The sequence below is a fragment of the Oculina patagonica genome, chromosome 4 (genome assembly GCF_052425735.1).
Source record: "Oculina patagonica isolate OP01 chromosome 4, crgOcupat, whole genome shotgun sequence".
Classification (NCBI taxonomy): Eukaryota; Metazoa; Cnidaria; class Anthozoa; order Scleractinia; family Oculinidae; genus Oculina; species Oculina patagonica.
In genome coordinates, this window is record NC_135761.1 from 12,738,366 (window position 1) to 12,752,605 (window position 14,240).

A 14,240-nucleotide genomic window follows, 5' to 3' on the forward strand; every position below is an offset into this window, starting at 1 on the left:
CAGGCATAGCATGGCATCTAGCATTCCTGCAGTGTACTCTGCCTGTTCCGTTGCCAAGCATAGCAGGGCGTTTAGGGGTTCTACATCTGCCTGTTAGCGTGGGTTTAGCAAGCTGCAGTTATTTGCAGTTAGGCGTTGTAGTGGCGTAGCGTGTGTGGCGTTTTAGCGTGTGTGGTGTGTGTCATGGTTACTCATTGCCTGTCATGTCATGACTGTCATGCATAGCAGGACTCCAAGGGGGTTTACTGTTCCTTGTTTTGTCAGGCATAGCATGGCATCTAGCATTACTACAGTGCACTCTGCCTGTTCCGTTGCCAGGCATAGCAGGGCACTTAGGGGTTCTACATCTGCCTGTTGGCTTGGGTTTAGCAAGCTGCAGTTAGGCCTTGTAATGGCGTAGCGTGTGTGGCGTTATAGCATGTGTGGCCTGTGTTGTTTTAGCGTGTGTGTGGGTCATGTTTACTCATTGCCCGATGTGTCATGTCTGTCATGCATAGTGGGACTCCAAGGGGGTTTGCTGTTCCTTGTTTTTGTCAGGCATAGCATGGCATCTAGCATTACTACAGTGCACTCTGCCTGTTTCGTTGTCAGGCATAGCAGGGCATTTAGGGGTTCTACATCTGCCTGTTAGCTTAGCTTTAGCTTGCCTGATGTGTCATGTCTGTCATGCATAGTGGGACTCCAAGGGGGTTTACTGTTACTTGTTTTTGTCAGGCATAGCATGGCATCTAGCATTACTACAGTGCACTCTGCCTGTTTCGTTGTCAGGCATAGCATGGCATCTAGCATTACTACAGTGAACTCTGCCTGTTCCGTTGCCAGGCATAGCAGGGCGTTAGGGGTTCTACATCTGCCTGTTAGCTTGGGTTTAGCATGCTGCAGTTGTTTGCAGTTAGGCGTTGTAGTGGCGTTGTAGTGTGTATGGCGTTATAGTGTGTGTGGCGTTATAGTGTGTGTGGCGTTATAGTGTGTGTGGCGTTATAGCGGGTGTGGCGTTATAGCGGGTGTGGCGTATTAGCGTGTTTGGCGTTATAGCGGGTGTGGCGTGATAGTGTTGTATCAGTTAATCATGCAGATGGGTGCCTCGGGATGTGGGTGGTGTTCGGGGCTATGGCTTCTCAGCCATGAGCCCCTTGCTCTGTTCTGACCTGGTGGTCAGCACAGAGATCCCTTCGGCTTGGCGTGGGGGCTCATGGCTGTTTTGTTGGGATTGCCAGCCTTGGCAGCTTTATCCTATCTGGGGAGGGCCGGCTGACCTCAGTGGAGGCCCTCCCGGGTATCCCAGGCACCCATCCTCCATATTCGCGAGGCAGTGGTTAAATGAGGTTAAATGCGATTTAACCAAGTTAAATAAAGCAATTTAACCAAGTTAACCACAACGAGTGGGTAGTCGGCTGTCCTGGTGGTCAGCGGTTACTAGCTCTTGTCAGGCTCAGTGCGTTGCGTTCTCGGACATGACAGCGTGGTGTCAGGTCTTCGTTCAATGGAGGGTTTTCAGGGATGTTTTGCGAGTTTTTTCCCCTCCCTCCCTCCCTTCCCTGCTTCTTGTTATTAGTTATTCATTTTTCCACTGATTTAATCAGTGTGACGGGTGTCTGTGTGTGGGGGCTCATGGCTGTTTTGTTGGGATTGCCAGCCTTGGCAGCTTTATCCTATCTGGGGAGGGCCGGCTGACCTCAGTGGAGGCCCTCCCGTGTATCCCAGGCACCCATCCTCCATATTCGCGAGGCAGTGGTTAAACTTAATTTATATTAAACATTGCAACAACCACCGTGTCAGTGTTTCGAAACCGTGCTTGTTTGCCCTTGATTGTTTACCAATAGAACTTCACTTGAACTTCAAAATTTATGGTCTGTATATTTTTTTTTCCAAAATTTGAGCTTCCAAATCGGGGGTGCGGCTTATCTACGGGTGCGGCTTATACACGGAACTTTACGGTAATTATATCTAAGATGGACACCTTCGGGACCGGCCACAACTGTCTGTCTTAGAGAGGTGTCCAGCTTGTAGAGAGTCGAGGTAAAATGACACTAGTAATTCTGAGATAATAAAGCTAAACCTTTGCACAATACAACAATCCTTTGCAAACTACAACAAAACTAAAGTAATAAAAGGACCGTATTCGCTTGTTAAAGCAAAAGGTGAGAACTTCTAACTGTAATACACTGTAAGTAGAAAACAAGCTCTTTAGTGCCCATACACGTAAGCAGAGAAGTAATCCGTTAAAGCGTCATTGTTTTCGGTTAGTAAGCTTGGTATACATGTGTCCTTAGGGCGCTGACTAACGATACGAAGTATGGAAGTATTTTCACTAATAAAACATGATAAAAAACACTTCTCAAGTGTCTGTTGTCCGTCTTAGAGCAGTGTCCGTCTTATAGGGAGTTTGGTTACAGTAAAATGACTGAAAAACGGCAGGGACCATCACCAGGTGTCCGTCTTATGGAGGTGTCCATCTTATAGAGGTGTCCGTTAAGAGAGAGTTGACTGTAAATAAAATATTTAAAATTACAATAGGATGATAAAATACTAATTTCATTAAAATTCCAAAATTCATATAAAATACAAAAGTTCAGTATAAAATACTAGAGTTCATTACAAAATACCAACTTCATAAAAAAAATACTAAAGATCATTATTGAATAAAAACGTTTTAAGCTCAGTTTTAAAAATGTCAACTGATGGGGCACTTCTCACATCACGTGGGAGACTATTCCTCAGTGCTGGTGCGCAAGGTGAAAAAGCCTGCCCACCGTAACTCTTGGTCTTAAACAGTGGTCTCTGTAGTCGCAGGTGATCATTGAAGGAAGACACCTAATCGGTCAATGAATAGTAACAAGTTCCGCCAAGTAACTGGATGCTAAATCATTTAAAACTTTAAAAGTTTAAAAATTTAAATTTCATTAAGCAGTTATTTGTCAGAAAAAACACTGTCTCTAAAGTAATTATTTATTTTGTACAAGCCAGTCTATAATTATGTGCATGTTCATCACAACAAGGCATTTCACCATAATGCCCACAGTTGTTACTAGTATCTCCAGGTATTTTTAACAAATTTCGAAGCATTTGAATCAGATGAAACATTTCTCGAGTGGTTGCGGTCTTCTTAATTGAAACAAGTTAAAGATTAAGAAAACAAGATTAAAATCTACAGTGTTTGCTAATATTTGTCGAGACCAGGTATCCAAACCACTGTCACAGTTACAATTTTCATTTGTTATAACTTAATGAATTATTAATGAGTATTATCCATCGTTTGAGCAAGCAGGGTCAGGTGAACCACAAGACTTGTAAACAAACTTTACTCTGTTACATAACAAACATGAAGTTCACAAAGTCAAATATTTCCCTTGAATAATAAAAATATGTTAATCTTAGAACTTATCCCAGAGCTCTGGACAGGTTTAAGTGGTTCTTATCAGATCTTGATATTACTTCTTGTTCATGTCGGCATTTTGATTTTACAATATTTCACAGTTTGGGGGTCTATTCCTGACAGTAGGTTTAAAGCAAATGTTGACAGTGTTAATCCTCAATCCACATCATTATTGTTGGGACACTTCTCTGTTCTCCTCTCAAGTCAAAATGGCAACAGTAGTTGGTTGTCTGCGTGATAAAATAATATTTCTAAGGCAACATTGAGGGGGAAAGAGAAAGCATGCATAATGGACCATGAAAATTGAACTTTAGCTTAAGTGTCCCAACTAAATGTAGTTACAATACATGTACATGGAACATATTGCAGCTCTGTGTTCAAATAATTTGTGTTTTCTCTTTTGTACTAGCTTGAGGGAGCTGACAGTCGCAAAAGATCAGTAGGAGCTGGACTCATTGAGACTGTTTTAAAACTGGTAGACAGTCCGGAACCTGTGCAGGTACAATATATTGTACAGTTATTTATTGCTATTTTTGAATTGGACAATATTAGTTCCTGTGTGCTGCACTGATTGTGTCAGCTTGCTCTGAGTTTTATTTGATTCTGAAGATTATTGAAAGATGAAGCCCAATAATATTATTTGATGTGTGTTTCTGATTAGTACACATTCCCTTTTTCACATTTTGTTGTTTTGGCACAATATAATTTCTTCTCAAATTGTTTGATATTTGTTGACACTGTAAGTGTTTTTCCCTGTGATCTTTGATTGGCTGTCCTTCAGTTTATAATATTGTTAGCAGATTTTTACTATTATTTTACCTTATGTCAAAGCCATTTCAGTTATTTTGCTATGCTCGTCTAGCATGCATTTATCATGAGTTGGTATCAGTATGTAGCCATGTTTATCTCTTTATGATGGTTGTGGTGTCTCTTTCAGAGCACATGCTTGTCAATTCTACAAAGTATCTTGGACTTCAACAATCATCAAGAATTCTCCACAGCTCTGAAGACAATTCCACTCGAACCTCTGCTTAACCTACTGCAGATCAGCGATGTGGACAGTGGAGCATTTGACCTGCGACAGACTGACTCACCGCCACCTTATCCTCCAAGCAACCAGGACAGACCACGATATCGCAAGAGGAGCACATGTAGCCAAAGCTCATATGATGAGCGTCCCAGGGAAATGTCTCCCATTGTTACTAACAAAGGTTCTGTACAAAGGAACAATTCGGGTGCATCAGATGCACGGTCAGATGTGTGGCAGCAACATGGCAGTTATATGATGCAGAAAAAGAACAGCATTTGTAGCATGGGAAGCTCAGTTGATGGGGATCATTCTTTACCACTGTATAGGTATTAACACTTTTTTAACACAGCTCTAGTTCTGTAAATGTGGCTCCAACTCGTTAAATCCCAAAGTACTGTATTTAATCGATTAAGTGCCCTGAGCACTTATTAAGTTTTTGGACCTTAATTGAGAGTGGGTGCTTATTCGAGGTGGGTGTTTATTCTAGGCTGGGCGCTTGTTAAATTTTTTTACCATTTTAAGCGAGTAGTTAGTTATTTTGCAGCAAACAATGAATAATAATAAGATGCAAAGATGTGCCAAAGCAAAACTTTAACGGTTCATTGAAAGTTTCTGTAAAATAACAAGAAAACTCGGTCTTTGTGGAAGTCTAGATTAGTAGTACTAAGCAAGTATCAATCACAATTTCAATAATAATCAATATTCCTCTTGTGAACTTTGGATATTTTTATGAGGGGGGTGGGCGCTTTGAGGCTTATTTCAATGATGTTATTCTATATCTTTACAGCCCTGGATTTGGTCATAACCACCTGCCATTGATGGACCTGCATTCCAAAGCAATGCCCAGAGTTGTCGCTACAAAAATGTTGTCAGCAAGCAGCATTCACCCAAAGATGCAAATGGAACTGGGCAAGACAAGGTATTGTCTTCAACTTTAAACTACAAATGTATAATGGGTTAACATGTGCAAAAGTATACAGTCAAATCCCTCCTAAGGGGTGAATAAGACAGTACAATTTTGTCTACAGTTATCACATGTAATATGCTTCCTCCATGACTACAAAAGCCTGAATGGCTTCATGTAAATCAACCTTCTACATCCTTACCATAGACACACACGCATGTAACTGGCCCTAAGTCATGCCATAGGCCTGTTGTAAGCTTGTCGCATGCGAGAAATTCATACCATGTAAATCAGCCCTTACAGATACCTCCATAATAAGGACACCTCTATGCTACATATGGCTCACTTGCCCCAGAGAAACCAGAATTCATATAAGCTGTACCTCTAGAATACAAACACCACCATAATACGAACACTCCGCTCTGCCCCTGTGGTGTCTGCATTAAGGAGGTTGTACTGTATTTGTTCATCAAACAGAAGGTTAACGAGATTTACAAATTCCATCCAAACATTTTGTTTTGTAGGCCACTTTCATTACTGCTGGAGACCCTGACTGATGGTAACACAGAAATTGTGATTTATTGTGTTGCTACTCTCGCAAACATTGCTATGGCTGTGGACAACCACATGCAGGTTTGTTTTTTTCCTTGCTTTTACTTTAATTATGTTAATTTGCTAAGTCCATTTATAATTTTGTCGACAACGATAAATTGGGAAGCAAATCTGAATGTGTGAACAGGAATTTGATGTGCACATGCACTACTTCATCCAACAAGTCACCAATTCAGAAAAAACTGTGACCACTGCACAAAATATTTATTGTGGCAGACAAATGGGCCAATAAATCTTAGCATGTAAATAAGCCTAAATTTGAAAATTTGTGTACAATCCTCTAGCAGTTCCTGACTACACGTACCTTATCATTCATGTGAGTTAAATGTATTCACAGGTAATAAAAGATAGCATTTGTTTGTGGTTGCTGTTATTAAGAGGTTAGATCAGTAACAACTGTCTGTTTTTACTTGCTTGATAGATTGAATTGGTTGGAGGTGTAGATGGCCTTAAACAAATGTTAAGCTACGGAGATGCAAGGTAATGACTGGAATCTCTTAACAATCCATGTTATAATTTTGTGGTGTGAAGATGTTGCCTTTCTTCTTCGGCTATCATTTCTAAACTTTGATGAGAGCAAAATATCCATTATATCCATTACACCATGTTTTCATAGACAGTAAGGTACATGTAAATGTTATTTCTCCTGGTCTATTTCTCCTTGTCCAATAGAAATCATATGATCGTTTGGTTTTCTAGTCTGTTTTAATCTTAATTCTAAATGTTACTGTACAATCTCGTCAGTGTTTGTTACTTCCTCATATACAAAATTATTATACAGTTTCCTGGAGATTTTTCTACTATATTAAAAGTGTATACCCCCCTTCTTGATTGCAACATTCTGTATACTTTTTTAATTTCCTTAATAAATTTTCACCGTTTTATGTATTTACTAGCTTTGCTGTATTGTTTTTCAGAGTGCGTTATCATGCAGCTCGAGGCTTGATTTATCTGGGTTGCTTGGATGTTGGAGGAGTTTATCTCTTTAAACGTGTACCAGGTAAAGACTTGATGTTTTATTTCCTCTTAACAAGTTCCTTTCAAGAATTTTTTTTATCTAAAAATCCTAATTGTGAAGGGAATGCTTGACACTGCTAGACTATGATACATGTTTTAGAGTTTTTAGCAGCCACATACAGTTTTAATCCACAGGCTAGTGGCTTCCATTTTCCTTATTTCTCTTGTTTTATTGTAATTTTTAGGTGATGAAAAGCTTGATGTGCTATTCTCAGAGTCCACTGGAGAGGAGCATCTTTATGTCAAGTAAAAATGTGCTTATTGTGTTGTCTTTAAAAATAATAATGTCACTGTCTACAGTACATTCAGTAGATCCTGGTATGCCTTCATTCCTCTCATTTAAGCCACCTTTCCAAAAATTAAAGCCACCCACATGAACTTTTATTTGTTAGGGTAATACGTCCCCTCGTATCTACCCCTCCACCTCACTTACCATTTCCCTTTTTACAACTTTTTTAAGTTCATTGGTCACTTTGTTTTATAATTAATTACAAAAAATGTTAGTGCAAAATATGACCTCTCTAGATCACCTCTTTATGAAGGGCTTTCTTTGATGTTATCTTTTCTCAATATTTTTAACAGGGGGGCTAGAATTGAGAAAATTGTTGAGATCATCACACACAACCCTTCACTGCTGTGGGGCGGTTTGAATCTTCCACCCTGGTCTGGACGCACCAAGAAACATTCTTGGTACAAAACCAGCAGTCCTGGTCACAAACAGATGGCCACTGACGATCAGATTGTAGATTTTGTGCTGACAACCTACAAGAGTTATATGCATCCTTCCATTTTCATGAGGTTGCTGCTCCACAGGTAGGCAGACCTGTCTTTTTTTTCTGCAGTCTAAAGAAGGCAATGTAGTGCATGAATTCTATACTTTTCAACAACAGCATTAGTTTGTTTGTGCCAAAAAGAATTTGAGCAATGCATACATGTAAGATGACACTTATACCCTGTGACAGTTAAGCCGAGCTAAAGGAAACTTAAGTATCTACAATTTCTGCTTGAGACTGACTTGTGTTAACGTTATAAGCAAGGTTTATGAAATTTGAAATACGTTTTGACCAGACAACTTCGGCCTTCATCGTTTTTCAAAAAGCCAACTGAACAGCCAGCATTTTTTCAAAAGTTCAAAATTCAATTCGCGCAATCAAGTGTAGGGGTCATTCGTTATCTTTTGCTGATGAAGCATGTGCAGAATTGTGAACTGTTAAAAAAAAAACGGGACGTTCAGGTGGCTTTTCAAAAACTGAAGAAGGTCGAAGTTGCTTGGTTGAAACGTCTTACAAGTTTAATGAACGTTGTTTCCAACGTTAACACAAGTCAGTGTCAAGCAGAAATTTTAGATTCTTAGTACTGATATCCATCCCTGACTTGAATTTTAGCATTTTTCGTTTAGAAGGAAAACTGCTTTTACATTTCTTCAGTGCAACGTTATAGGTATTCAAATTGTGATTGACTTGTAGATTTCATGATCCCTGGTTTGGAAAGTACTTTGACGGCGATCCCTCCACTGGTCAGATGCAAGACTACAGTCCACTGCCTGTTCTACACATACATCTAATGAGACTGTGGACAGCCTGGCTTGAAAAATACCCTGAAGAGTTTGTTAATAACCCTGTTATTGCAGTGAGTGCCTGCTATATTAATAAAATTTAGTTACAGTAAACTGCCGGCTTACTAGTTTGCTCTTAATGGTAAGATACACGATAATGATTATAATGAAAATGATTGTGTATTTTTATACCTTGCACTATGTACTCACTTGCGTCTTTGCACCTTTTAGCTGCTGCTTACTGCAACATTGTAGTGTTTGTGAGGTGATAAAGCTGACTGACTAGGCATAACCATACAGTTGTACATGTGAATGTAGCATTGTGGTCGGCTGTAACTGATGGATTTCAATCCTTGTCATTATGGGTAGAAGATGTTTCCTACATTGTATTAAATTGGTCTACCGTAGTACCGGTCTCCTATTTGCAGAAATTTTTTAAAAAAACCTTTTGCTAATCATTTCTGTATCCCAAGAGTGTGAACAGAGTGTTTAATTTTCTAACACTGTAACAAAATCGGTGTCAAGGAATGGAGAGCAGGAAAAAGCATCACTTCAATGCTTAAATTCTACTTTGCTGCTCTTTCAATTGTCATTAAACCATTCTTTCTTTTCTAGACTGAACTGAGTGTTGTCATGATACATCCTTTGAGACAAGCCGGAGGCCCTTACCTCCCCTGTGCAGAAATCTTAGAGGATCTTATTCAAAGCCTTGTGGTAAGTCTTAAAATACACAGTTTATTGTCCAGCTACTTGAATGTCACTATTGAAAATTTATTCAAAGGAACATTGTCATGATATTTTAAGTCATTTGTCTGATTACTTCCAAATTGATGGAAACCTCAAACCTCAAAGGAGTAAACGAAACGCGAAAATAACCAAGGATGGTTTTGACTGACGAAGATTAGGACAGATTACGAACGACAAACTTGAAAAAACTTGCTAGTTTTTTTCAAGATGAGTTGTCCGTGACTGTGCTCTTTAATGAGATGTCTTTTTTTAACACCCAGTTTTGAGCTAAAGTTTTGACTTATCTATGAGATTTTGCAATAGCAAAGGAGCTTTGCAAAAGTTACATTCAAGTACTTTTGTTGCAGGAAAGAGCATCAAAGAAACGCCATTTGGATAGATTCCAGGCAAATCATTGTCACCATGCAATTCTGTATGAACAGGTGAGGAAAAAAATGTGACTGGTTGACTGCTGGGACATCTCACAGGGATGTAAATCGTTTTTTTCTTCTTGCAAGACCTGTCATATGTGCGAGCTGGAATCCCGGGGGGGTACTTGACCTAAGTTTAGGTATAGGGGTGCCGCTGGAGGTTTGAAACCCTGACCCTGTTTAGGACAATAAAAACTTAAAATGCCTACCCTGTGTAGGACAACACCCCCTATTCTAAGACCCTATTTAGGACAAAGGACAACATCAACAATCATTTACGCTTTATGGTGATTGCGTCCCATACGCGATGTTTGAAGCATTGAAATGCAAAAACGCCTATCCGGCCGAATAAAATAATGCTTTTTATTGAAGCGAAAGCGAAAATAATGTAAATACATGGACGACAGTCTTGCAGCCATACCCTGTCTAGGACAGCTTCAGGCCCTGTTTAGGACAGAGGAGCTTGAAATTATATACCCTGTTCAGGACCGGAGGAGTCAAAAACCATACCCTATCCAGCGGCACGTCCCCGTATAGGCCATATAGGGGAGTGCCCCCCCCCCCCCGGGGCTGGAATCACCATTTTGTCCAGACAAAACAAGAAAGTGGTCAGACACAAAGGCACATCCCAGCTAAGGAAGACAAGTTACAATCTGTTGAATGTGCTAAAGCAAGATTTAAATTCATGTACAAATTGATATAAGTAGCTCTTATAGTCATTGATATAAAAAGGAAAAATTGGTCGGGGAAAAATAGGATTTTTTCCAGACATGGGCAAATTTTGGTTGGCCTGTTCCATGACCAACTGTTATTTACAGTCCTGTCCTATTTCTTCTGAGAGATGGAGACCGCACAAAAATGATAATCATGTTTGGTCTGTACATGTCTTAAGAGCTTTCAGCCAATCATTGTCCTTTTGTTGTCTGTTTCAGCTAGGGACTGTACTATTACATTGTTCTCCACCCAGGCATTTGTAAACAAATTTGTTGGGGAAACAGTCGAGACAAAATACGGACTCCAATAAATAAAACAAGGCCAGTTGCAATAGCAATGCTTCAAGTTGCTACATGCAGCTACAGATACAAAATTAAGTGCTGTCACTGTTGAGTTGCTGGTCTGCTCCAAACGCTAAGTCTCCTCTGTGACAGTCATTAGGGTTGTCACGCAATGTTTCTCCCCAAAAGCATTGCGTGACAGTCAATAGAATGCCTGGAGACCACCAACACTAAACTTAATATGGAGCACTAATGTTCTGTTTTGTTTGTAGTGTCAAAAAGCAGTTGTCAGTGGAAGTCTGCCTTGTTCTGTTGAGGATTCCATTTACCTGAGCGCACTACAACTGTATATCGAGGTAAGTGGACTCCTAATTTCTTACGTACATTCCTCTTACCATATTGAAATTTCTTGAGGGAGAAAATTCTTACCGCACTACATTAACAACCAGATGGGCCTACCTGTAGCAAGTTTCTTAATGCATTGAATTTAAGCTTTGTACATGTGTGATAGCGATTTAATGACATTTTAATCAAATCCTTTACAGAATTTGTTGCCTGCAGAAGTTCAAGGGAAGCAACGGTTCTTTCTGTCATCCAGTAGAGAGAAGTATGGTTTGGTTTCATACTGAATTTTGTATACGTAGGCACCATGACATATAAACTACTACTCTTTGTAAAAGTAAATGGGTGAAAAGGAAATAAGCATGATACTAGTTGTACCTATCGGTAAGTGCCAACGAGCGAAATACTCATGTTCGTTCATAAGAACAGATATTGAATGGTTTTTGATAGAACTTTATTTGAAATGACCACTGATATGGTAAATTGTATTTTAGGTAATATGCGAAAAAAGTGCTATTTCTTTGGTGTTATTAAATGACACAGGCTTGATAGCCTGCGTAGCAGGCGCCGTAGTTTCCAGCGCGCGTATTCTTGCGATCGCGCACTCTTTTAACAGTAAACACACTAAAAAACGTACACAGATGTCTGCTACGCAGGCTACGCGTTTGACAGTTTGATAACTCTTGACAAATCTTTTAGTTCTTTTCAACGTTAAAATGTCACAAAATGTAGGCAATGAGGTTTAATCACTGTTTTTAAATACGCAAAACTTGAAAATTTGAACAGAAAACAAAACTTGAACGGTCAAGGATTATTTGGAGACAAAATTTTTATTCAAGTTAACATTACATTTGCATTTAGAAGCAAAAAACTTTTGACCTTCTTGTGTGTATGACATGCAGTATTTAGTGAGCGTCGCTTTGAATTGATGTTTTTCCTACGCGGAGCGAAAATGCGTGCCAAATAAAATATAAACGGTATTTGATTTGGAATAAATCATCGGTCAAACAATTACTATAAACAAAATCAACACTAAAGGGAAGCATTTACCCGACTTCAGCATTCTCATAAGTCAAGAAAACTCTATTTGAAGTCAACAGTCCGCTTTTGATTTTCATGTCTCTCTTCGATCGTAAATCAAAAGACTCCAAAGTCGAAAGATTATTTCATGGCTTTGAAGACCTTGATGTTCATTTTATCGGCGGTCAAATATTCTATAGGGTATTCTCTTTTGATTTATAATTCCCTAAAGGTGTATTTATCGGTAAAGGGATGAATGACCACATTGAAAATTTCAACAGCGAGCCGCGTGGACGCCATTTTGGTCATTTGCTCTCTAGCAAGGAGTAAGGGACTGGGAACCAGTTGCGAAGAACAATACAACCCAAATATGGGGTTTACTTACACCCAAATATGGTAAAAAAAAAAGTCCCTTACGCAGAACTTAAGATTTTCTCTGCCTATACACTCATACGCACACGGCTCTATGATTCTGCCGCCTCGACAGCCTCACCTCTTGGCTCGGCTGTCTCGTTGGCAATTAAGTGATCATGATATAAACTTAGCAGGGCTGCAAAGAACAGTCGGTCATTGGACATTGGCCGATCAAAATATTCTTATGTCCAACGAAATCCCAAGTGTGGTCGGACATGATGTCCAGACAATTTTTTGATTGTAAATCATTTTACGGCAACAATGAATAAAATTCACCCTTTTGTTTTTGGTGATGTCTGACCACAATTTTGTTTTGTCTGACCAAGATGGTGTCTTAGTAGGACATAATTTTTATGTCCTTTCAAGTGAAAAAAAAATTATTTGCAGCCCTGCTAAGAGTAATTACATTCAGTGCTCGAAAAAGTGCCACAGATAAAATACCAGGCAAGTTTTTTTTCATTTTCACCTGCCCAATGGGTAAGGGCCCAGACAAGTCCTCTACTAAATCGTAAAAAAATGGTAAACTGAGACAAGCATGCACCGCCAAGGGCAATTTGGTTTTTTGCCACACAAACAAAATATATAATTATGAAAAAATAGATAATACAAAATCAATATACAAGATAATAATTAATATACAGGACTACAATATAGTATAAGATTAGAAACAAAATGGCGAGGGAACCTAATAAAAAACCACGGGGCTTGTAAGCTTAGGTTCCCTCACAAGAAAAACAGATGACTAGTTCAGGTACTGCAAGTAAAATTTAAGAACTGCGTGTTCGAAGGGCAAGCTGAAATTCAAGATTTTTTTAGCCCTGACATTGGATATTATATACAGTACACCCAGAGACCCTTTTTATAACATATGTAGTGGATGATGTGCAATTTTCAAGGACTAGAGATTGGCCTGAATTGTAACTCTGTGAACCTTCTTACCCACATACTGTATTTTCTAGATTCCTGTTGTGTTTATGCTCTTCAATTTTAACCCTTGTAACTCAAAGGTGTTGAGTAACTGCTGGCCAAACAATCTGTTAATGAATTCTGTTCCTTTGTTAGGTTGTCTGCTTCTCGTATCAAGTTGAGTTTACATCCATCCATGTACAAAGTGAAGAATATAGCAAAGAGGTGAGATTCAAGACCAAATCAAATTGTTGTAAGTTGTAGATCGATCCTGCAAGCGTCTGTTTGGTTTGTTTTGTTTCTTGGCGGGATTTGTAGTACTATTACTCAGTATTATAGGCCTGCCTCCATGCCCTCTGTGCACAATTCTGCACGCATTGCGTGCCTGTGATTCATATCAATTAATTAATTAATTAATTAATTAATTAACTAATTAGAGCGATTTTCCATCGAGTGTCGTAAAACCAAAACCAAAGTACTCTGGGCAGTAATCACAGAGGATAGATAATCCATTGAACCAATCAAAACTCAAAGCAAATACATGTAGCTGGTGCGAAGCGCAGGAAAACGTGTGCGTCTGAGTCACGATTGGTTTTGGTTTTACTTATGGTAAAATACAGCCTCGTCCCCAGGCCATACCGCGCTATGCGAGTGAGCTGAGGAGGACTGGAACCGAGCGCGATAGCGCGAGGCCTGGCACAAAATGGCAAAAAAGTCCCAGTTTAGCGAGAAAAAGTCCCAGATATAGCTCGACGAAAATACTACGTTTTTCTGCGAGAAAAAGAAAATATTTCTGGTTCATGAGGAAACTGCATCCCTTTTGAACATTTGTGGACTATTTTAGATGGCGGAGACGAACTGTAATGCCGTTTTTTTTCCTGCCTTGCAGAATGGTATTGGTCGTATTTAATA

The 14,240-nt window shown here is 39.3% G+C and overlaps 1 protein-coding gene across 1 annotated transcript in view; it reads left to right on the top strand.

The window, feature by feature from the left end:
* Positions 1–14,240, top strand: part of LOC144651411 (uncharacterized) — a 57,383-nt gene that overhangs the window by 25,786 nt on the left and 17,357 nt on the right. Inside the window, exons 8-21 of the mRNA XM_078511342.1 lie at positions 3,786–3,875; positions 4,314–4,732; positions 5,194–5,325; positions 5,835–5,943; positions 6,344–6,402; positions 6,840–6,922; positions 7,125–7,185; positions 7,522–7,752; positions 8,406–8,568; positions 9,110–9,208; positions 9,589–9,663; positions 10,919–11,002; positions 11,192–11,253; positions 13,485–13,553. Coding sequence (XP_078367468.1) covers positions 3,786–3,875; positions 4,314–4,732; positions 5,194–5,325; positions 5,835–5,943; positions 6,344–6,402; positions 6,840–6,922; positions 7,125–7,185; positions 7,522–7,752; positions 8,406–8,568; positions 9,110–9,208; positions 9,589–9,663; positions 10,919–11,002; positions 11,192–11,253; positions 13,485–13,553 — 1,736 coding nt within the window. The remainder of the gene's footprint in view (positions 1–3,785; positions 3,876–4,313; positions 4,733–5,193; positions 5,326–5,834; positions 5,944–6,343; positions 6,403–6,839; positions 6,923–7,124; positions 7,186–7,521; positions 7,753–8,405; positions 8,569–9,109; positions 9,209–9,588; positions 9,664–10,918; positions 11,003–11,191; positions 11,254–13,484; positions 13,554–14,240) is intronic.